The 26812-nt window shown below is 33.6% G+C and overlaps 1 protein-coding gene across 1 annotated transcript in view; it reads left to right on the top strand.

Moving 5' to 3' along the window:
• SGCZ (sarcoglycan zeta) overlaps window positions 1-26812 on the top strand; it is a 242505-nt gene that overhangs the window by 71859 nt on the left and 143834 nt on the right. The window contains exon 3 of the mRNA XM_063726381.1: window positions 20986-21073. Within this exon, the coding sequence (XP_063582451.1) occupies window positions 20986-21073 (88 nt within the window). The remainder of the gene's footprint in view (window positions 1-20985; window positions 21074-26812) is intronic.

The following is a 26812-nucleotide window of genomic DNA, read 5'->3' as shown; positions in this document are numbered from 1 at the left end:
TACTTTTTCTAATTCAAGAAGCTCTTTGCTGTTTTTTTTTTTTCTTGAAGTATTACTTGAAACTTTGTTTGACTGGGATTTGCATCATGATTTTTTTAAGTCTAGGTTTTATCCTCGTATATCACGATACATCTTTGATGATGGTAAATGATTTTTGTATTATTTATTCAAGGTTCTTGAAGTTTTAAAGCTTGACAATAAAAGAGAAAAGACTAAATATAAGAAAATATTTTGAGCGCTATAATGCAGATTTTATATATATATATCCTTTTAAAATTAAATATGGAAATTAGAATAATTTTTATAGGATACTTTTGCAGAACTGAATTGCTCTAATTATTCGTGTGCTTTGAAATACTATGGCTACTTGCCAAATGTGGGTATTCAACCTTAAATGAATTAAACTTAAGTAAAAATTTAAAATTGTATATTCATTCCTATGCTCAGGAAATCTCTATGGCCAGTATGTACTGCATTAGATAATATAAGCCTTAACATTATCACAGAAAGTGCTATTGTACAGAACTATTTAAACAATGTAAGGCAACTGAAATGATTGTGACGCAAAGAACAGTTTACCTATTAAAAAGTGTATCACTTTTGTAACGTTCGACCTTATCAGTAAGGTCCTTACTTTTTAGTCTGTCAATATATGTGTTTTTAAATTGCTAATGGTTTTATTTGGAGAACTGAAGTTCATTCTAAACAAAGTTACCTTAATGCATATCAGTAAATATAGTCATTTGCTAATTGATACTCATGTGATCTCGCAAGGAGCAATGTGTCACAGATTTAATTTTCTCAAAAACTATACTCTATCCTCTGATTAGTGCCTATTTTGTCGTGCTTAAATTGCTTAGAGTAGGAGTTGGTCAAATTAATGTAATCAATTATCTTTCAATGTGTGTGAATAAAACCAGATCTTTAACGAACAGTTTTACCTTGAAAGTTCAATAAACTTTCACTCTACTTCTGCTTTGCTTCTGGAATTTAGATCCTCTGACCGTCTTCAAATGCCCAGTTAGTTTTTAATATATTCTTTCTATATCCTAAAGAGTTAGTCCATACTCTAATGAAACAGAATTATTTATTGGGTATTTATGGAGTCTGTTACACCATCCTAAAGTGAATCCTCAGCGTGAGAATGGTTTGATCATTCTTTTGTTCAGCATTACATTGCTTGGTTGATATGATCAACATTACACTTTGGTCAATTTATTGACAAGTAAATTTAAGAATAACTATAAACATCTACTTAGCTCAAATAGCTTATACTTGGCATTGGTCCAGATGAACAGACTGGTTTTGCATTGTTCTTACAGAGGCTGATAAAATATTATGTTCAGCAAAACTTTCTAAGGGAGTGAACTAATTGTAGAGCTTCAGGAGAAAAATATTGGTGATATATAGGACCTCGACCTGCAAAGAAATATTTACACTACAGTCATTCTTTAACAACAAGACACAAACTGTCAAAATACTTTCTTTAAAAACTACACTGAATTTTGTTGTTTAGAAAGGAGCCCTTTTCTTTAAATATTTTTATAAGCATCATTCTATGTTCTTATTAAATCACAATTTAAAATTATGATTAAAATATTTAAAGAAAAGCTTTGAGTAGCAGCTCAGATGTCTCTATATTAGCAAAAGAGGCAAGGGAAAGAAAGTCATTTTACTTGGGCAAGATATCCAGTGGTTTGAGAATGTAAGTGAAATTTTATATTGCAAAAATGTGTTTTTGTTTTCTAAAGGAAGATAACTTGCCGCCTTTTATACATTTTTCTGGGTTCAATTCTATTCTTGTGTCTTTTTAATTAACTCAGTAGATATTTTATCTATGGTATAAATGGAAAACTTCATAACAAATTGAAAATTGCATTTGCCTTACAAAATATAGTATTTCAAATCCATATACTGGAGGTTACACAAAGCTAAATGCCTTTTTTCGTAACATAGAAAACTAAAGTATAGAGGGAAGACTTCTAGCACGTTTTGGAATCAAACAGGAAGACACAGCTAAATATATGATGTGATGATGGTTAAGCTTCTTACTGAACGTTTTCTAAGGTTAAAAACCTACTCTCTGCCTTTGCATGTATGCTACATAATTTATAATGTCTAATGATTTTGGGAAGTTAGTTGTCAGCATGAAGAAGGCAAGGGCATGTTCTTGAATAGTTTCTATAAACTGACCTATTTCTCATTTATTTCTATTATGCTGCATGTAATGCTCACACTTGAAGGTCATACAAGCGTGTCTAAAATACCTTAAGATATACAAACTGCAGTTTAATGTGGGTTTCCCTGCTTCAGGTAAACTAATCACAAGACCACTACATTAATCCAGTAAAATTTGTATATTATTTTGCTCTTTGTATATGCTTCATAAGAGCTCAGCATCACAATACATACATAAATTTTGAATATAATTTTACTTAATATAGCATCAGTATTTTTTTGGAGAAGTAGCAAATCTTCTGTTATATTTCTTCATATCCTGTCTATTAACCTAATGAGGAACTTTGGCTCTTCCAGAATGTCATGTGAATTTCTACAGTTAGTCCAGAGTTTTGACCTATCCTTTGCAGTATGATTTTGACTTTGTTCCATGAATCCTCCAGTAGATCAGAGGATTCCCAAGAGATCAGGGAAGTACAGGGCATGTGTTGGCAGAGTGCAGAGGACTAATACATTGCCCTCTTTAAATGAAATATGCCACCTTAATGATTAATGGTGTAACTTTAATGTCCTGAGAAACTCACAAGGACAGACCTACTTTTCATTTGTTTTCATTATAATCTTCATACATGGGGGAAAAACAGAATTTTGTTTATATTTAGATATACAAATGATTGTTTAGTATCTACATTCTCTTTTAGGATATAATGCTTTGAAAATATAAACTGATCTCATAATTAATGACGCTTCTTTTGAATAACACAACCTCATTACTTTGGGAGTTGTAATTAAAAGTCCAAGTTCAATCAAAATGTCACGCAAGGTTCTTATTCAACAAACTACCAAATTCCCCTGCCATTTCATTTGTTTCAAGACACTGCAGCAAATTGTTCATTTATTGATCTTGAATTGGTAGGTAGATATGTCTATATATCTATATCTATATCTTTCCCGTTTCAAAAATATAAGAATATAGTCAGTAATTAAAAGAAACAAAGCTCTTCTTAATACAAATTGCTGAAGAAATTTGTTATGTAGAGCTTCCTAAGGAGATTATGCAGGAAAACAATATAAAATGCTGCAAAATTCTCAGCAAACTATCACAAGGACAAAAAACCAAACACCACATGTTCTCACTCATAGGTGGGAATTGAACAGTGAGAACACTTGGACACAGGAAGGGGAACATCACACACCAGGGCCTGTCATGGGGTTGGGGGAGTGGGGAGGGATAGCATTAGGAGATATACCTAATGTAAATGATGAGTTAATGGGTGCAGCACACCAACATGGCACATGTATACATATGTAACAAACCTGCGCGTTGTGCACATGTACCCTAGAACTTAAAGTATAAAAAAAAAATTGTCGTACGTTAAAATGTACTTTTTGGGTGTATTTAAAAAAAAAGAAAGAATGCTGCAAAAAACGGTTTTAGAGTAAAAGAGGAAACCTGTTTAGGTTTTGTTTGTGTTGTTTTGTTTTGTTTTCTTTTTTTTTTTTTTGGAGACAGGGTCTCACTCCATTGCCCAGGCTGGAGTGAGAGGCACACCTAGGTAATTTTTGTTTTTTGTGGAGGTGAATTTTTGCCATATTGCCCAGGTGGGTCTCAATGTCGTGGGTTAAAGCAATCTGTCCACTTTGGCATCCTAGTGCTAGGATTACAGGCATGAGCCACCACGCCTGGCCAGAAACCTGTTCAATCTAGCTTAATATTCTATCACCCTAAAAATAATGAGGATTATTTTTATGTGAGGTTAAGTAAAACTGATTTTGAAGAGGATTAACAAATGAATACACTATGATATATGTCTAACTCAGTGTTCTGGCCATAATGGCCAGAGGAATATATAATTTAAACAATCTTCTATAAGTATTTAATTTAGCTGAAATTAAAGTAGGAGTAAATATCAGACAGTTTGATGATATAGCTTCTGTGAACCCAGAAAGTTGATAATTCAGATTTTGTGTTCTGGATAGATTCATGTAATTGAGAAATGAGACAAACAGATTGTAAGGTACACTAGGTACTGTAAAAACTTAGAGATGCTCATTGGATGGAGCATTTTAGAAATATTCGTTATGGTAAACTACATCTTTCTAATGTAAAATCATAGATTTTTATCTTCAAAATACATTGTCCTAAGGGTTAAAACCTTCAGGGAGGAGAAAGAGAGAGTAATTCCAACTGAACATCAAAAACTCATAGTAGGATTTATGTATCATATATGTATATGAGGGATTTAATATTAAGCATGAAGCAAGTTATTCTGAAGGAGCTGAAATGTTTTATATTTAGATGTCTTGTAGAATGATAGATCAGAGTGCTAACAAGTTCCATTTAGGGATCTTCCATTTTTCACCCCCTGACTGGTGTTAAAGTGCACTTTTTCTGAGGAAGAGACATGATTAAGAATATACAGCCAATGATTATATGGCAAAAATCTATGTCTTATATATGCACCTCTCTTACATCTTTCTCAGGGTGGCTATATGGAAGATTTTTTAATGAATTTAATGAAGTAAATCCTGGGCTCTGTTATGGTAAAAATATGGATGAAGCATATGAAAGAATGAAAGCATTTTATATATCATATGCTTCTGCCATCTGTCAAGTATCCCAGCTTTTCCTAAAATGTATCTATTAAACAAAGTAGGTCTTCAAGAGAAAATAAGAGATATATCAAGCAATCACTTAGTTTTACTAAAGATTTTTTAGGCATGTTCCTCCAAATGTGAGAGATGTAATATATTTAATGAATAGATAATGAAACATTTGGCAGTTTTGTTGCTTTCTGATTAGTTCCTTATAGCAAAATTGAAGGTTGTATGTAATTGGGCTATTGTCAAATGTAATGAAGATAAATCAACGTGATAGGGCATTTGATGGAAATACCTCAAAATCTGTTCAATAATTAAGTAACATTTTTATGCCAAATCTCTATATTTCTACTTATTTATATGAATATATTTCTCATTCCACACATTATACTGCAAAGGTAGCATATATCCAATGTTGAACCTCTTTCATTCATTAATAAGTTATATTCAACCAAAGACAGTGAACTAATTGGAGAAAAATAATTCATTAAAAGAATATTTTTGGATGATTTATGTTTTTATTATATTTTTAAAATTTTTAATTGTAATTATCTTTAATAAATTTATACTGTCTTTTTAGCGATGATAAAACAAATTTATAATGTAATTGTCTTTTTATCAGTTGAATACAAATTTTAATTGTACTTTTGCCTCAATCCACAAGAAATTTTTTAAAATGTTGGTGTTGGGCATTAGAAGGAGAAGCTAAAAGGACAAGTATATTGTGTTAGGCTTACAATGGAGATAATAGAAGAGATACAGTTCTTAATCATGAAAACATCTTCGAATGAGCAGGAGAGAGGCTCATGAAGTGGGTGTGACAAGATCATAGGAGGATAGATCAACGACCTAAGAGTTCAAAGTATCAGGAAATTATCTATATGGTAACTGAAATTACCAACAATGATGACTGAAATGATTCCTGGGAGTATGGCAATGGGTGAACCAAAAGAGGAAATCTTCCAAGAATGAGGGCTGATAAGTGTAGTGACTTGTGTAGTGTCGTGATGTGAACTTTAAAGGTTAAGGAGGAGGGAGACGAGAGAGAGAATTATCTGGAATTAGTACTGAGATACATAGAGGACACCCACCCACCACCATGCCCATTGAAAGAGGCAGCAAAACCAGCCAAACTGGAGAAATAATAGAAAAGCAGTGCATGAATTTTCTGAATCTAGTTCAGTACTTCATTTTGTGGATCAGGAAGTGATTTTGAACTTTGTGCAAATTCATAGTCACTTAATTGTGAAGAATTGTACAGTGCAGAATGTGAATATAAATGAATACAGACTGGTTCCTTACACTTTCTATAGCTTTAGTTAATTGATCACTCACATTTAGAATAATGAATCTCACACATCACAAATTCCTCCTCCAGAAAAAAAAAAAAAAGACGACATGATGTCTTTCACATTCTAAAATGGTAAGTATGCATATTCATTTCACTTTTAAAAATGTTTAGTGGAAAGGATGACATTTAAAATATTTTATCTTGTTAATGTTCTTAATGTAAATCAGATATCAAATTAATGTTTTCATATACAAATAATGGGAAATGAAACAAAATTTAGAGGAATATGACACTAAAAGCTGGATTCAATTTTTAAAATCTTTTTTAACACTATTCATTCATTTCATTTACCGTTTCACTTATTTTTGACCTAAGAAAACATCTGACTATATCCCTAATGCTCTACCTGTACCTGGCCCCCAGTAGTATTAGGTGAGGCAGGCGTCAGTGCCAGCAGTGCAGGGCACCATTTGATTTGCCCAAATTTACAAGCAAATGCTTTCAATGAACATATTTAAACTTCTCAGAGAGCGAAGATGAAATGCTAGTATTGTGGGAAAATATTTTTCCATATAAATTTATTTGCTTGCTTTTATCAGGCAATGAAAATTTTATAATGTAACATTTTTATTCTGCCTTAACTGCCAGTAAACTCAAAATCCAGGGTTCAACTCTAGGAACAAGCTGATTACAAGCAACGAGATAAATGCTTAGACACATTTATTTCTCATGGTTTAAAAAGTCTTCAGTTTTTTTGATAGATTTTAGTGCACAATTTAAGACTGTGTTTAAGGTTGTAACATATTTAATATCTTTTTGGAAGAAGTACTGTTTTAATACAAGCATAAATATGTTTTTCTTTCTGTATGTTGGCTCTTCAGATTGCATCATTTTTAAATGTTTCATGAAAAACAGAACAAGTAAGAAAAATTGTAATTTTTTACATGTAAAAAAGGTCTTTGAAAGTCCTATGATTATTTCTCCACTAGGAGAAGGTTCACACTTTGAGAGAAAAAATTATTTATACCAATATTTGCTAATGTTTATTAGATGTGGAAATTTCTAGTTCTTTCTACTGTTTTAATATAGATAGCTTGTTCTGTAAAGCAAGAATAAGCTATTTATTATATTTATGTTACATATATAAATAAGGCATAGCTCAGTTACATGTGGGATTTTATTTCAGAACACAGTCTGCAAATTTACTAGAAATTCTCATTAGATACCTTTTTTACATAACCAATGAACTATATCTCTATACGTAGACAGATATGTAGATACAGATATAATATTATTCTTTCTGATTTGAAGAAAAAGTGACTTTCTGTTAAGTCAAAAAAGAGAAAAGAATGGATCAGCTTTGAGGCATAAAGATTACTTGTTTCATATACATATCAACTAGTCTTTCAAGGAAATGTAATTGAAATCTCTTTTTCTGGATGAAACTTGTACAAATAGTACAAGTAAGCACTATGCTTTTATCTTATAATAATATATTACGGTTGCTTATGATATCACATAAGATCTGGCAATTCATAAACAAAAATTAAATTTGCAAACACTTCTTCCTGACTGATACACACACACACACACACACACACACACACCCTACACACACTTATTTTTTAGAAGCATATGATAATATATGTTTCTAAGTACTATCTTGTTCTCTAATTTCAAATTATCTACTATTTTATTCTTAATGACAGCATATTCTACATTTACTTCTTCTCAACCCTTAGCTCCATACTCTAGCCTTCTTTTATTTATTTTTCATGAATAATGAGTTCATTGGTTATGCAAAAAGATGCCTAATGAGGACATCACATCTAGTAAATTCACAGGCTGTGTGTTCTGAAATAAAATCCCACAGGCAACCTAGCTATGCCTTAAGTTACAAAAAGATGTATTTTCTTTGAATTTCTAAATTTGCAAAAGATAATGGAAAGCCAATATGGTGAAGAAAATTGGAAAAACAGGGAGTTGAAAAAATAGTAGAAAATGAAAGCTGAAATCAGAATTTCCCTTAGAGACAACTGGCACCACCTGAAACCTGAAGCTCTGGGGACTAATGGCTGGAAACAGGAAAAGGAACATCAGGCCATTGGAGTTACAAGTGTTGTATCCTTGAGCCTCTTGAAAATTTTGTCCTGTCCCCTCGACTTTATATTATCTCCAGGTTTGTACTTATCTCTAGGGCTTAGTGGATGCAATAGAAACTTTCTCTAGAAGAATGCTTCCTTAACCCTTAATCCTGGTTCCTTAGGCTTCTCACATTTTAATTATGATCTAAACAATCAAAAAGACAATCAGAAAATGGGCTACCTCGAGTGAAATTTAACAGAAGCAATTATTCACAAGTTTAGATTTTTCAATTACTTCAGTAATTGAAATTTTCAGATACAGAATATTAAAATTATGTATACATTATAGATGTATATCAATGCTTTAGAAATGAACAATAGAATAAAAATAGAAAAATGAAATAACAATAAAACAATATATCTGACAAGTCTGAAAAAAATACATGACAAAAATATATTCATAAATTAATATTTTAATGAATAACTTAAGAGCTGACTAACATAGCTAAGAACTGCTAGCACAAGATATGAAGCCATAAGCCGGCATGCATCACAGAGAGATAGGGAGATGGGAAAAATGAGAGAGCATTAAAGAGACATGAAAGGCAGAATAGGGGAAGATATAACACATATCTAATGTGAATTCCATATGGGGAGACTGTAAAGAATGAAGAAGAGGCCCTATTGAAGAGCTAACAGATGAGAAGTTTTTGCAATCTAATAAAAGACATGAATCAGGCCAGCCGAAGTGGCTCACACCTGTAATCCCAACACTTTGGGAGGTAGAGATGGGAGGATGACCTGAGGTCAGGAGTCTGAGACCAACCTGGCCAACTTTGCAAAACCCCGTCTCTACTAAAAGTACAAAAATTAGGTGGGAGTGGTGGTGAGCACCTGTAATCCCAGCCACTCGGGAAGCTGAGGCAGGAGAACCACTTGAACCCGGGAGGCAGAGTTTGCAATGAGCCAAAATCGCACCATTGCACTCCATCCCCACCCCCCACCAAAAAACAAAAAAGACTGAATCATCAGATTCTGTAATTACAAAGTATCCCAGGCCACATTTTACAAAGTTAAATTTACACCTACTTTTAACATAATGAAATTATTTTCCTTTTTATGAATTCTTATATAAAATGCATGCAAGTCTAGTACTGTGCATTATTTATTTAAAAATTATTAAAAACAATGTTTTTATATAATACTAGAATTGTTTTTAAAATGTTGTGGGTTTAGTTGCTATAACTGTGGTTTCCAAAATTCACTGGAGATTCAGTTTCAAGATCAGAAGTAGGCGAACTATGGCTTGCAGCTGACTGTCTCTTATTAAAATATAATACTTTGGTATAATACAGACATGCCCATTCAGTTCTTGTTTGTGGCTCCTTTTGACCTACAACAGCAGAGTTTAATGGTTTTGACAGAGACTGCATAGCCCACAAGGCATAATATATTTACCATCTGATTTTCTGTCTGTGCCTTGAAAATAAAAGTTGGCTGGTGCCTGCTCTAAATGAAGCCATTTTGATTAATTATCCCTGAGAGAAAAACATGTTAGATATCACTGCCTTTGAGTATGTCTTTTGTTTTTGTTTGTTTGTTTCTGTTTTCTTTTTTTTTTTTTGAGATAGAGTCTCAGTCTGTTGCCCAGAACAGAGTGCAGTGGCACTATCGCTGCTCACTGCAACCTCTGCCTCCCGGGTTCAAGCGATTGTCTTGCATTGGCCTCCCAAGTAGCTGGGATTAAAGGTGCGTACCACTGCACCTGGCTAATTTTTGTACTTTAAGTAGAGACGGGGTGGGGTTTCGCCATGTTGTCCAGGCTGGTCTTGGACCTCAGGTGATCTCTCCGCCTCAGCCTCCCAAAATGCTGGGATTACAGACATGAGCCACCGTGCCCAGCCCAAGTATGTCATTTAACATACACATCTCTAGCTTAATAATTATCTAGCTTAATAATTATCAGAGTTATAAGAAAAGTCAACATGATTAAAGGATGGGGAGTATGGAGCCAACTTAAGACAGGGAAGAAGACTTGTCAGGGCACTGCCGGGAAGGAGCCTTGGGTACAAAGGAGCACTGGGACATGAAAGCCCCTGCAGAGCAGAGCAACGGCTGTTCTATCAGGTCAGACCAACTCTAATAACAAACCAGTGTGACATCTCAAGGGTTAACTCAAATGCAAAAATTATATATCTGTCACTCCACAATCCAGTGGTATTTGTAGGAGTGGTGGCTCTGATCCATGCAGATATATGGAGACCCATATTCTTTCCATGTGTGTTTCCATATCGCTCTAGGGCCTCAGGTGGAGAGGCTAGCACACTGCAGATTTTTATAATGCAGGCCTGTAAATGTCCTATATCACTTCTGCCCACATTCTGCTGATTATAACATGGTGGTATGGTTATGCCTGAGTATAAAAAAGATTAGAAAATGTAGCTTAACTGCAGTATTGCTTTAAAAAAAATCAACACATTTTTGTGAGCAGTCTTTCCCATGGAAATTGGGATGTGGAGGGCAAACATTCTAATTTATAGATTTGTAGATTTAACATGGGCTGGGAAATAGTTCAAAATTATTTTTTTTGCAACAATTGCAATTTTCTACTTGATCTATGATTTGGGACCACACTCCAGATCTAAAAGGTTCTGGCTGGGAGCTTTTTGGAAGTCCATCTCTAGTCCTGCACCTCAGCTGGGCTGTTAGAGTCATTCTACTCAAAGAGTAATCTGCAGACCAGCTTTGTTGGCATGACCTGGAAGCTCATTTGAAATGCAGAATCTTAGGCTTCAACGCAGGTCTTCATTTAGAAAGATCTTCAGATGATTTGTATGCACATTATTGATTTGTAAGCATTGGGTTGGAGTAATCTTCTTAGTCGTGTCATGTGCTATTTGGTCTGACATATTCTGAACGTCTGCTCACCACACATGATATACTTACTCTTTTGATTTAGCTAGACATATTTATATTGCTTCTGGCTCAAAGTCTTGCCATCAGTATATTTTCCTGTGAGGAGGCTAAAGGGCTTGGCTTATCGTACATTAGTGTAGAAAAATGTCAGAAGTTTGAAATCACTCCAGTCATTTGAAAAAGTAATCTCAGGAATAATCCCCCCATCCCCCATTTATTTAGTTGAGGAAGGAAAGGATAAGAATTGCTAGAGATCTTCAAAGTAATGACTATAGAAGTTGAAAGATAGATTATCTCTAATGTTTCTCCTGCAGTATTGCCTTCTCAGATATAGCTAAGGTATAACCACAATTAACAAAATGCTTCAAAGTATGCTAAATCATAGTGTCTCATACAAGCACAATAATTGCTACTTGCAAAGTCTCCTTGTTGCTTAGCATTCATATTCATGCATATTTTTGCCATGTTCCTTTAGTAAATAATATGGGTGCTGTATTAGTCTGGGTTCTCTAGAGATGCAGACCAATAAATAAAGAGATTTATTATAAAGAATTGACTCAAGCAGTTAGGGAAGATGAGAAACCCCAGGATCTGTAGTTAGCCAGTTGGAGACCCAGGAAAGCCTGTGATATTGTGCTAAACCGAACATGAAGTTCTGAAAATCAAAAGCGCCAGTGGTGTAAGTTCCAGTCCTGATCTGCATCCAAAAGCAAGAGAAGACTCATGTCCCAGCTTGAAGACAGTCAGGCAGAGAGAGTGAATTCTCTCGTATTCCGCCTTTTTGTTCTATTTAGGTCCAACTACACTGGGGAGGAAGAAAATCTGCCTGAATGGGACTACTGATTCAAATGTTCATCTCATTGAGAAACACTCTCACAGACCTACTCAAAATAATGTTTCACCAAATATTTGGACACCCATGTCCAATCTAACTGACACAAAACTAACCATCACAGGTACTATAACCATGTTGTACTTATTTGAGTTTATAGCCAATTGTTTATATTTTGTAATTGCATTATTATTTCTAATTATAGAAACATATTTGTCATAATTATTTTATCTCTGGTTTTTCTCATCTGTTTCTATAGAAATTAAGTTATAGCATACATGCACATACAGTCAACTAAATATGTGGCCCTAATGTTTTCAGATATTTGAAACCCGTCATAATCCAAGCAGATTTTTGGAGAAAAAAAAGATTTTTTTTCAACTAGTACAAATGTAATTATCGTAAATGAAAATATATCTGTGGAAAATACTCTCAGGCAATTTTTTCTCTTAAGCTCTCTGTTTCTTTATCCTGCTTCAAGTTAGAGATTTATTGGAAAACATATCCAACTTATTTGAGAAAGGTGAATTTCTTATTTAAATATGATGTCATTTAAAATGTTTAGAATACAGAGGCTTCTTACCAATTCCCACCAAGATAAAAGAAAACCAGTTTAATAGAGGCTTAGTTCCCTGCTTACTTTCTAGTTTTCATCATTCATGATACTCATATAACATGAACTATATATCATATACAAATACACATCTGGGATACTCTCTACATTCACATATTGTCATCATTAACATCATCATCACCATCATCATGATAGGTAGTTACTAAATTAAGATCATGGTAGCTAATAGTTTCAAAAGTTTCACAAGCTTTTTACATAACTCATCACTTGTTTTTTTCCAAGCCATAAGCGTGCAATGCTACAGAAATGAACTATCATTTTATTAAAAAAGAAGTGGGAAAAATCTTTGTACAGTGCTTGGTTTAAAAAATCTACCAACTCACCACTGGGTAGTTCCATTCCAGAAAATTTAATTATTTCCTCTATCCATTAACATAAGTGGTTTAAAATAACTAATTCCATTAAAATTTGATTTCTTTGGGCATACAAATTGGCTAAACCATTCATCCAGTGGTGGAAAATCACTGCTTTTCTTTAGTCGTTTGCTTTAAATCTGCAGATTGCCTACTCTTCTACACAAAGTAAATTTTCACATATGCTCTACATTTCTTTCTGCTCACCAAAATAAGACACAATGTCTAAATTCTACTTAGTCAACATACAGTCTCTTTGGCCTCATCAATTGAGGTGTACCTCAATCATGCTCCCATAGTGAACATACTGACTGGACAGACAGTAGCACTCAGAGTGGATAGGGTTGGAACCCTGGGGCTGGTGTGAGGGCACGGTTACCCTCAAGAATAACTGAAGAGGCAGCTGGAGTGGAAAAGTGGCAACCCAACCTAGAAGTGCTAAGAGGAGGATATCTCCTAGTTGCTGCAAATGTTGCCTAAGAGGAAAAGAAGAAGCATCTTTTCATCTGACTAAAGCAACAGCAGTGTCTGATTTATCTGGATCTTTGTTACTTTAGGTAGAGATAGTACTATTCCCTTTTAGGATAATGAGTCTAGAAGCATTTGTTTCCTAAGCCCACCCATGGCTAAAGGTGGAGTTGGAGCTTTTTAACTGATACAGGAAGTGACAGATTACCCCAGATTCCCTGTAAATGGACTGTCATGTGTAAAACTGCTCCCTGCAGCATCATTCTGGATACATATTCATCAATACCATCCGTATTATCAGTTGAGAGAAAGAGAGCTTCAGGAAGGAGACTACTCTCATTACTGTATAGCTTTAAAGAAGTGGACAGAAGCCAGAAGGACAATGCAAAGTCATAGAGCATTCTCAGAAGAGATTCCTAGCAGTGGCCTCCATGACTAGCTAATTCATAACAGAGACTAAACCAAGTGGGGAAATTCTCAATAAAAGTATCAGAGTAGAAATGCATAAAGTTGATTGATACATAGATAATATCTCTCTCCTGCATTACTTCAGTTAAAATGTGAGTGCAGACCGAAAAAGCTCACTAAATAAACTAAATTTTTGCATTGAAAAAAAATTATTTCAATCTCTTTGTTAAAGTTCTCTGATAAACTTCTGCATTGCTTTTTCTGTGTTATTTTGGGTATTATTGACTTTCTTAAAAAAAAAAAAAAGTGAGTGCAGAATTTGAGGAAGTCAGGTAAACAGCTGTAGATAAGTTTATTTTCATAATAAGCACTTCTCCCTTTAAAATAAAAATTTCAATAATTAGATGATTTGCATTCTGAAGGAAATGAATTTCAAGTATAAAAATAATTTTTACTTCTTTTTTTTTTTTTTTTTTTGAGACAGAGTCTCATTCTGTCACCCAGGCTGGAGTGCAGTGGCGCGATCTCGGCTCACTGCAAGCTCTGCCTCCCGGGTTCATGCCATTCTCCTGCCTCAGCCTCCTGAGTAGCTAGGACTACAGGTGCCCGCCACTATGCCCGGCTAATTTCTTATTGTATTTTTAGTAGAGACGGAGTTTCACCGTGTTAGCCAGGATGGTCTCGATCTCCTGACCCCGTGATCTGCCCGCCTAGGCCTCCCAAAGTGCTGGCATTACAGGCGTTAGCCACCGTGCCCAGCTTTTACTTTTTATTTCAAAGAATAAAATGAATACTTGTTTTGCAGCTTCAATGGGTCAAATATTAAGGAAAGGAATGACATAGCTGCCTTGGGCACAGGGATGATGAATAACCATTAAATAATAATTTGATATGACTTGTTTCACTGAAATGAATTTTTACCAACCTTGCTCTGGGGAAGAAAAAGAAGAATGAGGAAGAGGAAGAAGGACGAGAAGGAGGAGGAAGAAGGACGAGAAGGAGGAGGAAGAAGGAAGAGAAGGAGGAGGAAGAAGGAAGAAAGAAGGGGAATAATGGCTTCCTAAATTTGGTGTGATCTGAACACAAATCCACATAAACCCATGTAGGCTGGATCTTGTAAAGTGCTCAGTTCAGCTCATTCACTCAACATGCATTTATTGAACATAAACTATGTGTCAAGTGTGACACAAAGTATACTTTTAAAAGTCTGTATGAGAAAAAGTAATTGACAGCATACTATGTTTTCAGGACAGTTCAGTTAAATGGAGGTTACAAATCACATGAATGATTAAAACAAAGTAAGTCAAAAAGCCTGCAACGAGTACTGTGATAGATGTCAACACTGACTGAGGAACTGAAGGGTGGGAGGTGAATTTAACTCTGGCAGAGTAGAAAGGCTTCACAGAGGACAGGACTTTGACCTGGATTGGAAAAATGTCTATACTTTTTCCTGATAAAGAGACATGGATAAGAATTTCAGGCCTGGGAAACTGAAGGTGAAAATAAATATAAGTTGTATGTAGTTGACAAAAATGGGAAATTTGGCTTACTCTTAAATAACAGAAGTGAGGTGAAGTAGACATAGAAAAGTAGAATCGGGTCACATTCTGAAGAACATTACATTTTGTGAACATAAATTTGTTTCAAGCCGAGAGTTAGGAATCAATCAGTGTTTTGTTTTGTTTTCATTCAAGTATGCCAATATGTTTTAAAACTATTTTTAAGTAACACTGGATGTGAAAAATCAAGTGGTTATTGCGATGTGAGTTTTGAATCTGTTAGAGAAGTAGGCATGGAAAAACAGGAAAAGATGCATTCAAGAAATATTTCTGACACAGCTGATTGAATATTTAGGAAGATGAGAGGAACTGAGGATAAGGTAGATTTGTTGGCAAATTCTCTATTTCCATCCCTGAGAAGAAAATTTATCTTCTAAACTATATAAACTTAGGTAACAACATACCAAATTCACATCATCTACACTGAACAAAATAGGTCACTAATGATGTTCTTTCAGAATACGAAGTAGGGAGATTCATAGGCAATACTTTCTAAAATGTGTAGTCAGGTGACTGTTTATAACATACCCTCCTCTTTTAGAATCTGAGGAGACAAAATGAAACAAGATGAACAATGTCATGCTACCAAAACCTGGATGATAGCAGCAAAGTAGAGATCATATCTTACACTTTAAGCTTTATGTGTTTGTGTGTGTGAGTATAAGATGTTTCTTTTAGAGACCAAAATGCTTAAAGAAATTTTAAAGTATATTTTGTTGAATTCAATTTCTTATTTTTTTATATTGGTTTGACATTTCAGAAAATCTAGAATTAGATGAGCCCCAAGAAACACAGTACTTCCTCGTGGTAGACGGCATATTTGAAACAAAATTATGGAGTTCCAACATGGCTTGTTACCTTTTTTAGCTGTGTCATTTGAAGGAAGTGACTTAATCTTTCTGTACCATATTTATTTGTGAAACAAAAGTGACGGTATCCAGTATTATCAGCAGTAAAATACTATAGTTAAAATGAGGATTAAATAATAAAAGCAGACATTGCCATCAACAGAGGGAGGCTCTGATCTGTGCATTTGCATAAATGTTGTCTCATTTAATCCTTATAACAAGCCCGTACATTATGTACTATGACCCCTATTTTACAGATGAAGAGACTGTGATACAGAAATGTGGAGTAACTTGCAAAATCAGCATTTGGCAGCCCCTGGGCTTGAACTCAAACAGTCAGTGTCCCCTGTCTGTCTTACAATCATGTTATTATCTTGACTCTTCATGGATGATTTTATTGTAAGCTTCATAAGTAGGTGATCTCATATATGTAAAGTATTTAGAGCAGTGTCTGGCATTGATTAAGGGCCAGTAAATGTTGGTTGCTGTTTGTACTACTGCTGTTTCACTACGACTTAATGTAATAGTTAAACCGGAGAGAATGAGCATCTGAAGCTAAATCCTTGCCTGAAACACCCATATCTTCTCAACAATATTACTAATGCTTTTTAAGGGAAATCTCTATCACACCAGCCTGTTACTATTAATATTCTCCGTTTGTATGATTTTTAATTATCTGGTTTATTGTCTGTCTGGCTACCAGATTGGGAACTCCAGAAAAGAAAGAAGTCTGTCTCCTTTCTTTCTCTTTTGTACCCAGTGGTTAGCAGAGTGCTGAATATATTACAGGCACTCAGTAGATATTTGTTATAAATAAAGTGAAGGCAATAGAAATAAAAAGAAAAAATCATTTTTCCATTGGTCATATGCGTAGCCTATCACAAAAAATATTAAAATGAGAAGAACATATTTCATTATTTTTCTCTAACAATTAGAAAATTGCAGCCATGCCCTTGGCATGAACAATATGTGTGTAATAGAATTGTAAGCAGAACCTCTCAGGCCCACTTAACAGTCTCATTGCCTTTATCACTGGATCACTTGTCTCCTTTGTCTAAAGAGTGACGTAAGAAGGCGGATATGTCCTCTAGAGCTAGAGCCAAGTTCAGGTCAGCTCCAGAAAACCATGAGATGCCTTATTTCTGCTATGGGAGATTTATTGGCTTGGAGGAAAAATAATTACATCAGAAGATAAAGATTTTCTTTTTCCCAAAAAAAAGATATTTATGCTGGTATATCGTGCTATATATTATATACATATTATTTTATATAGATGCTATATATTATATATATGCTATATATTATTATATATTATTTATATATTTATACTAGCATATCATGGTATATATAAATATTATATATTTATACTAGCATATCATGCTCTTATAAATATTATATATTTATACTAGCATATCATGGTATATATAAATATTATATATTTATACTAGCATATCATGCTATATATTAACTTTCTTACTTTTACATAGCTTAAATATCTGATTACTAATCCATGAGAAAATATTACCAAAATAGATTTCTCTCTTTTATCTTCTCAGCAAGAATAAACTATAAAAGAGTACTACTATGTCTATTTAAATATCTTAAACCACGTATTAGCTTTCAAAATTTTGGAACACAGGAGTATAATATAAAGGATATAAACCAGACAGTGGAATGGAGTAAAATATTAGTCTCGGTTGTTTTCTCATTTTCTCATATAGAGAACTTTGGAGAAACAAACACAAGAAAGAAGACATAAAACTTAAGGAGCATTCATTTCTTTATTTAGGGAAAACATTTCTTAAATGTCTTTCTTTTTTTTTTTTTTGTTAAGAGGTGGTATGTTGGTGCTGATTCTCACTTAAACATATATTTAAGATCAGATTTATGAATTGCTTAGGATTGTATCTCCCTTAAATGACTGAAAGATTTTTCATCATTATACATTTTTATCACATATGTGTGTTTTAATTAGTACTGAGTGGATAGTGTGCAAAAAGTCACGTGTTAAACCTCAAATGCATGAGCAATGGATCTAATCCACAAAGATATGGTACTGATATAAAATACAGAAATGATTATGTGATTTGTGGATGGAAGTGATGATCCTACAGGCATCAAATTTCATTTATGAAAAATAGATACTTGGTTTTGGTTCAGCTCACTTGATCACGTTATAATAAATAAGTATAGCATAATACTATATTGATGTTCGTAGGAACACAGCGTAGAGAATAACTCACTACCTCTGAGAGCTATATGTTTATGGTTCTACTAAGTAAAAAGATTATTGGTGCTATCACAGTGAAATTTTAATCTAGATATAAAATTTTAATTCTGACAAAAAATTAGGAGAATTATATGAAAAGAAGGGAAGGGTGCTAGAGACAGAACTTCAACAAGTTCTCTGTGGTTAGAGTAAAAGGAGATTGCTATGTTGCAAACAAAGATGTGGAATGATTAAACTTTTAGACTTTCAATTCTTTTTTTTTTTTTCTTTTGGAGACAGAGTTTCAGTCTGTCATCCAGGCTGGAGTGCAGTGGTGCAATCTGGGCTCACTGCATCCTCCACCTCCCAGCTTCAAGTGATTCTCCTGCCACAGCCTCCCGAGTAGCTGGGATTACAGGCGCCCACCACCATGCCTGCCTAATTTTTTGTATTTTTAGTAGAGATGAGGTTTTGCCATGTTGGGCAGGCTGGTCTCAAACTCCTGGCCTCAAGTGATCCTCCCACCTCAGCCTTCCAAAGTGCCGAGAATGCAGGTGTGAGCCACCATGCCCAGCCTAAACTTTCAATTCTACCAAGTCTATTTCTCTTTTAAATTAAGTAAACTCTCCATTGCCTTCTCAACCTAATTATTCTATTTTAACATGTGTAATAAGGCAATAATTCTTATACTTACATAGTCTACAAATTATATATACGAATGCTTATGCTGTTTTACTCTACTGTTCACAGAAACTTATGTTTAATATGTCTAGTAACTCAAATAAAAACATATAGTGTCATATATTTTAAAATGCTAAACCAAATTCATATATGCTATATCATACAAATATTGAGAGAAAGTGAACATAATTTTGACCTACAGTTTTTTCACAATTTTTTGAACTGCAAGATGTTTCATAGACTTTTCCTGTTTCTTACATTCATATATTTAAATGTATTTGATTCAAAGCTCCTTTTTAACATACTTAGGTTGAATTTTGCCAAGATTGTATAGAATTGTGTGTGTGTGTGTTCACTTATGAACCATCGTCTTTATGTCATTATCAAGAGACAGCAGTATTCTTACTGGGTATAAGATAACTGTTTGCAAATCCTTTAAACAGGATTTGGATGTATCACTTGATTAGGATGATGTAATTAATTTTAAATATTTTAGATCTTTTAGGAGATAAATGTCTGTAGCATAGTTACACCTATGGAAATAAAACTAGACTTTTTTCTTTTAAAACTGCAGAAATAAAAATTTTATATGTATGAGATATATATATATATATATATATCTCCAAATCACAAATTCCAAATCCTAATATTGAGAGTTTTAATATAGCTTACATATGAAAGCACTTGTGTATTGTCATTGACATAGACATGACATACTGCCTAGATGGTGTGGATGATATTGGAGGAGATTTTCGTAGTATTTCAACATTCACAATGCAAGCGCCAAGAGGGCAAGTATTGTTCTATTTTTTGATCACTGAAACGTCCTACCTCTAGAACATTATATTGTACATAGTGAGTATGCAATGAATATTTATTGAATAAATTAATAGATATTTGTAAATGATCACCCTACTTAGGTTTTAGATCATTAAAATGAGAATGCAGGGATTTGGATGTTACTTGTCTGAGAGAGGTATGACAGAAGCCTAATATGTGAGCTGTTAAGGCAGTGTTGTTCTTCACTCAACTATTTTACTGTTAAATGCTAAATTACTGATAAAAGTCAACATGTTACCCGAGTTATAAGTCCTAAAGGGAGAATTTACGAAAATCTTATATTCTATATACTTCCTTGTGAAATCCTTGTATGATTTACAGAGCATTTCCACGAGACTGAAAAATAAGGTACTACAGTATGAATTTTACTCTGAAGATTTTTTTATCTACTCAGTCAACACTTCATAAATTCTTTCCTTCAGCAGCATACTGAGTAATAGTGACATAACTGCGTAGACATGGCTGTCATGGTTCCTGCCCCTGGATCTTTCCTTTTGTGACAAAATTAAGTAAACAAGCAAACAAAAAATCCCAAATAGACACGTAAAATTAAATTGCTTTGTGATAAGTGCTTTAAACAAACTAAATGGGCATTGGGAGTTTGAGGATTGAAAGACTCTGTAGTTACACTGATTAGATGAGCCAATTTTGAGAAGGTGGCATTTAAGCTGAGATCTGAAAGTTGCAACTTAAACTTAAAAAGGGACTTTTGCCATTGGGATAGCGTCTGGAATATCTGCACAGACGGGCATAGAGGACACTGGGAGTGAAAAAGGAAAAGGGTTACTACACCGTTGATGTGCAACAATCAGTAGGGTTGGAAATGCTTGCATCTGATAGTTGGTACCCACTTATGAAAATGAAATATTCTGGAAGTAATTATTATGAGGCTCTCAGTTTTGTACATTGTCCACCAATGATTGGGACATTAAATTAACTGTCTAATATGGAGCAAACAAATTAAATTTTTGAGAATATCCAAACAAATATAATTTGAGAATATCCAAACAAGTATAATTTTACGTAAATTTGACTATATTTCTATTTTCTATTTGATTTATTTATTTTATACATGTTTCCCAGGATAGTCCACTGGTCTTACAGTCTGACAGGAATGTCACAGTGAATGCAAGAAATCACATGGGGCAGTTAACTGGACAGCTGACCATAGGTGAGTGTTTTGGGGTAAAGATTGCTCCTACTGTGCTTGTTTTTTTTGTTGTTGTTTTTGGTTTTTGGTTTTCGTTGTTGTTGTTGTTGTTTTTGTTTTTTTGAGACAGAGTCTCACTCTGTCACCAGGCTGGAGTGCACTTTGGGAGGCTGAGGCGGGCAGATCACGAGGTCAAGCGATCGAGATCATCCTGGCCTACTGTGCTTGTTTTAATTGAGAAAAGTGGAAGTATGTTATTTCCCTGATATATAACTCAACATCCCATTACAGCCCAATTTTGTTGCACATGATTTGACGTGTCATAGGCTAGTCGTGTTTCCTCTATTTAGTAGTTATTACTCTTGCCAAAGTATTATTTTGAAATTGAATTACATTTATTTTGCTTGTCATTACTCTTGAATTATGAAATGCACCATTTTTCTAAGAAATATGTTCATAGCATATGTTAAATTATAATAAAGAAACTTAAGGAAACATGAGGTAACATCATTAGGTCTATGTATCCCTTTTCTAGGGGAAATATTTTCTAATAAATTGTATCTGCTTATTCAAAAGTACAACTAATGCAAACTTCAGCTTTCCAGCACACTTCCTTGAGAGGCCCATCTCATGATTTCTTGTTTGATTTCATTTTTACTCAACACAGATGGGAAAAATAGGACATAGGTACAGTTATGACAAAAAAAAAAAAAGAAAGAAATAGCTATGACAAAGCAAGAAAAGTAACACAGAATCCGACCTTGGAGTTTTCATTCAATAAACATTTAATGATCAACTACCATAAAAAAAATAAATAAATAAAAATAAATTAGCAATTGCATGAGTTGAGTGTAATAAATATTAACATTTATCAATTACTTCTATATTTGATGTTGAAATTATATTTTAAGATTTATAGGCTTTATGTGTTGTTAATATAAATTAATGGTGAAGTATTAATTTTTTTCTCATAGCAAATATTCTAATTTGGAGATTTATATCAAAATACAAGATGTGATTACTTGACTCAATTTTTATAAGAAGGCAAATAAGAAGTAATCTGTAATTTAAAGTTTTGATATGCATGTAGATTCTGAATTATTTTTATAACACTGTATTGGTTCTGTAGAGAAATTACTTAACATAAACATTACATATCTGTTTATTTCTATCTATCTATACATACATACACATATATATAGAGAGAAAGAGAATGAGAAAGAGAGAAAGAGAGATGTAAATTGCAATTTTGAGGACTGAGGTATTCTTATTTTAATGAGAAATTAATCATCTTTAAATGCAAATATATATTTCCAATATTTCTAATTGAATTATGCAAAAATAGTACATTTGAAATATGTATTAGAAACATGAATTTTGATTCTGTGTACTTAATTTGTAGGTATATTTTTTAATATTTGTTTTGATGGAACCAAAAAGGAAACATTTTAGCATATACGAATTTTCTAAAAATATAATTTTATTTGTAAAAATTGCTTTGCTTTATATCATAAAAGTTTGTCATTACATATCTATTAATTGCTACAACTGGATAATATTTTGTGATAATTAGAAATATAGCAGTTATAGAGGGGTGCTACTAGCAAATGGATTCAAGATTAAATAAAAGAGATATGTGTATGGATATAGAACTGATTCAGAAGCAAAAACCGTCCATTTAAATATTCATGCTAATTCATTCCTGTTATGTTGGAACTGCAGAAACTGTAGGCCTATGGAAACAGGCCTAACCTTGGTAGATTTTCCATGTCCTAATTTTCTTAAAGTTGAGAACTCTTCAGCCAGGTAGAACTTCCTTTTGCATTCAGTCCTTGATATAAAAAGAAGTTCTTAGTAGAAATGTCAAAATGTAAATTAAGGGTCAGGCGCGGGAGCTCATGCCTGTAACCCCAGCGCTTTGGGAGGCCGAGGCGGGCGGATCACGAGGTCAAGAAATCAAGATGATCCTGTCCAACATGGTGAAACCCTGTCTCTACTAAAAATACAAAAATTAGATGGGCACGGTGGTGTGTGCCTGTAATCCCAGCTACTCAGGAGGCTGAGGCAGGAGAATCACTCGAACCAGGGAGGTGGAGGTTGCAGTGAGCCGAGATTGGGCCACTGCACTCCAGCCTGGGCAATAGAGTGAGACTCTGTCTCAAAAAAAAAAAAAATGTAAATTAAGTGCACAAAGAATATATACCCATGCGCACTGTCAGACACAATAGCTACTTAATGCCTGCCTATAGAGCAAAGCAATCATTTGATTACGTGAAGTGCAAATACTGTTTGCATTTCACTGCCTGCTTTCCTGCAGGAAATAAAGAATTTAGTGTGCTAACATTTTCAGTTACCCTTCCAGACTGATTTTAATGTTATATGGATATTTGCCAAATGAGAGAAAATAGCAAGAGGAGGAAGAAGAAAGAAAAAAATGTTAAGCTGAGTTTTAAATGCAGCAAATTATTAAGTTAATGACACAGCAGCTTATTGTGCAGAGAAATACATTTATTCCACTGAGGCTTACACTTAAAAAACTTTAATATCCTGGTCCTTTGAGTGTATTTTTGATGACTTATGTATTTTTACTGGTTTGCATATTTTAATGAACATAGAACAAAAGAAGACTAGGGCTGTGTGAAAGGAGATAATGTATTCATATTTGAAACAAAGTCACAGGGAGCTACTTAGTAGTTGGTTGGGTGCCAATAAAATAGTTAATCTTTTGGACACTCAGTTGGTAGGCAGTTGTATATTGAATCTATTATTGTGATGCTGAGTGTAATTGTTGGTATCCCTTAAGTTACAAATACAGTGATATTATGGGAGAAATCTCGTGATGCTTTTCTATTCATTGTATCTGTGTGATAATAGATAAGGTTGAATTATGGTACTGTGGAGAGATATGTTACAAAACACAACACAGAAAGTGTATCCCATGTTCAGAAACTCTTCAATTATGTAAGAATAAATTTACGTTTATGTAGGTTTGAAGACATAATTGAATGAATCGAGCAGTGTAGAAAATTACAATTTAATTCTAAAGACTCTAATTTTAATTGTGTATGCATAAAGTAGCTGTTCTAACCCTCCTTGTCTATTTCTTTTCTTATTCTTTCAGTTTTTATGTGTATGGCCTTGATTATAGTACAGTCATGGTACTATTTTTGCAATATTAAAAAAATTAGCACACAAATTGAATAGTTATGGAAAAGAATTTCAGTTACTCTTCATTTTCTAAGTAAAACAATTCCATTGTCTACCAATAGAATGCATCGATTTCTGTTAGAAAGGTATAGTCAATTCTAAAAATATAACAATTTGAATATTTTTCCAGATTTTATTCTCATTGTACCATTTTTCCTCAAAAATATATGTATGTAGTTTCAGCAAAGCAAATATCCATTTCTCTTGTACCCTACCTTTTTCTTTCTCTATAAGCCAGCTTCCTACTAATCCCACTCACAGGGATATATGTCGTCCAGTGATTAGGCCAACCCATGTACTAATTCCACTCACAGGGATATATGTCGTCCAGTGATTAGGCCAACCCATGTACTAATTCCACTCACAGGGATATATGTCGTCCAGTGATTAGGCCAACCCATGTACTAATTCCACTCACAGGGATATATGTCGTCCAGTGATTAGGCCAACCCATGTACTAATTCCACTCACAGGGATATATGTCGTCCAGTGATTAGGCCAACCCATGTACTAATTCCACTCACAGGGATATATGTAGTCCAGTGATTAGGCCAACCCATGTACTAATTCCACTCACAGGGATATATGTAGTCCAGTGATTAGGCCAACCCATGTACTAATTCCACTCACAGGGATATATGTAGTCCAGTGATTAGGCCAACCCATGTACTAATTCCACTCACAGGGATATATGTAGTCCAGTGATTAGGCCAACCCATGTACTAATTCTAATTCTGACTCACTGATAGAATTTTAAATCAAATTATTTCTAATACAATAAATGCAGAAGAGAAATATTTTATACATTTCTGGCTCAAGCATAATAAAAACTAAATATTTTAAAACTTTCGGTAGAAAAATCAATTTGACAAATATATTTTGTGAATTGATGAAGTTCCAGGCTTTGTGATTTGACCAGATAATATCCAGTTTCCCCCACTAAGTCTAGGATTCTAATTTTCATGACCTTCATAACATTGGAGGAGATTGACGAACTCAAGATTTCTTCCTCCAAATTTCTCTTCTTAGAATAAAGCTGAAAGAGAGGAATGAGATTGTTGTTGAGAAGTGGTTAAAGAAAGTACAACATCCCAAGAGGTCAGACTCCTTGAAGAAAAAGCAAGAACTTTCTTAAACATGTCTCAGAATCATTCTCCAGGTCAAAATTTTCTATTATTTAATCTATAATTACTATGTTTTTTAGCAGAATATCATTTTTCTTTTATAGGTGAAAAAAGTGTGTGACTTTAGGTGTGTTATATATTCATATATGTTGATAACATGATGATATTTTCCATGACTTTCTATCAAAAAAGGGTAAAGGATGTAAATTATGCACCATCTTTGTGAAGTTTGTTTTATTGTCTCAGGAAACTGCTACAATATGTGATATATACAATAAGAATCTTTACTTTATGGTAGCATAAATAAAATATTATGCAGTTTTGATATAGACTTTGTTTACAACACTACTACTAATAATTCTGTAGTAATTTGGTTCACTGAAAATGTAATACTCTTTCCCACAATATCATGAGGATAATTATATTTTATTTATCAATAACATTACATTGATATTTAACATACTATATTTAAGCTACTTTTATAAGTAGTTTACAAAGTATAGGATGATTTCAGTAAAATAATTTCTCCTTTAAAAATCTTAGCCAGCGTGGCTGTTATTAAGGTATCTATTGCTTTTTCTTATATTACAAAATATCTTTTATTTTTGATAAAGTAATGGCTAAAAACTAATATTTTCCTTTCTCATGTGCCTTATGCTCTCAGTCTATAGCTGAAGGATAAAAATGAAAGGAAGATAAATTCAGAAAGTGGAAAAAGAATAATCTTAACTGGTAGAGCCAGCTTTGTGTTTTTTGTTTTGTTGTTTATTTGTTTGTTTTGTTAGTGTTCCTCATTTAAATTTTAGTCCCAATGACTTTTGAGATACTTAACATGGCTACTTATGGGGTCCTTTGTCATAAACAAGAAGTTCTACAATCCCACATCTATATTTTTATCCCAGTAAAACATTAAGGTTAATTGTGTATTAAAAAACTGAATGTCATTCTTCTGAAATTTTAGTTTCAGAGTGTGCTTAAAACCACAGTCTTATACTTTAAATAGGATCTTGTATTTCATCATAGGTCTCCTTGTTTAATGCTCAATAAATTTGGAAGAATGAATTCTGAATGAATTAACACCTAGGAAAGGCTTGCTGTTATCGTCAGAATCATTTACTTATCTTTGATATTCTCATTTCTACTTATCAAAAATCAGTGGCATAACCAAATTGTATAAAAATCTTAATTGTAACCTTTAATTTCTCATTTTCTGTTTTTCCTCAGTAATTCTTGAAACTTAGGCCTTAAATAAGCCTGACTGTATGTTAATAAGGAAGAATGTCATTTGCAAGCAATTAAACAAAGTGATATTTGTATTTATTATGAGTTTCCTTTTTCATATTTTACACTTTGGGCAATTAACATCACTTAACAATAGAAACTGTTGTAAACAGCTTCTGTAGCAGAGTTGACTCTGGTTTCTTCAGAG

The sequence above is a fragment of the Pongo abelii genome, chromosome 7, assembly GCF_028885655.2.
Source record: "Pongo abelii isolate AG06213 chromosome 7, NHGRI_mPonAbe1-v2.0_pri, whole genome shotgun sequence".
NCBI lineage: Eukaryota > Metazoa > Chordata > Mammalia > Primates > Hominidae > Pongo > Pongo abelii.
Note: the sequence above shows the minus strand (reverse complement) of the source record. Positions and strands in the feature narration are given on the sequence as shown.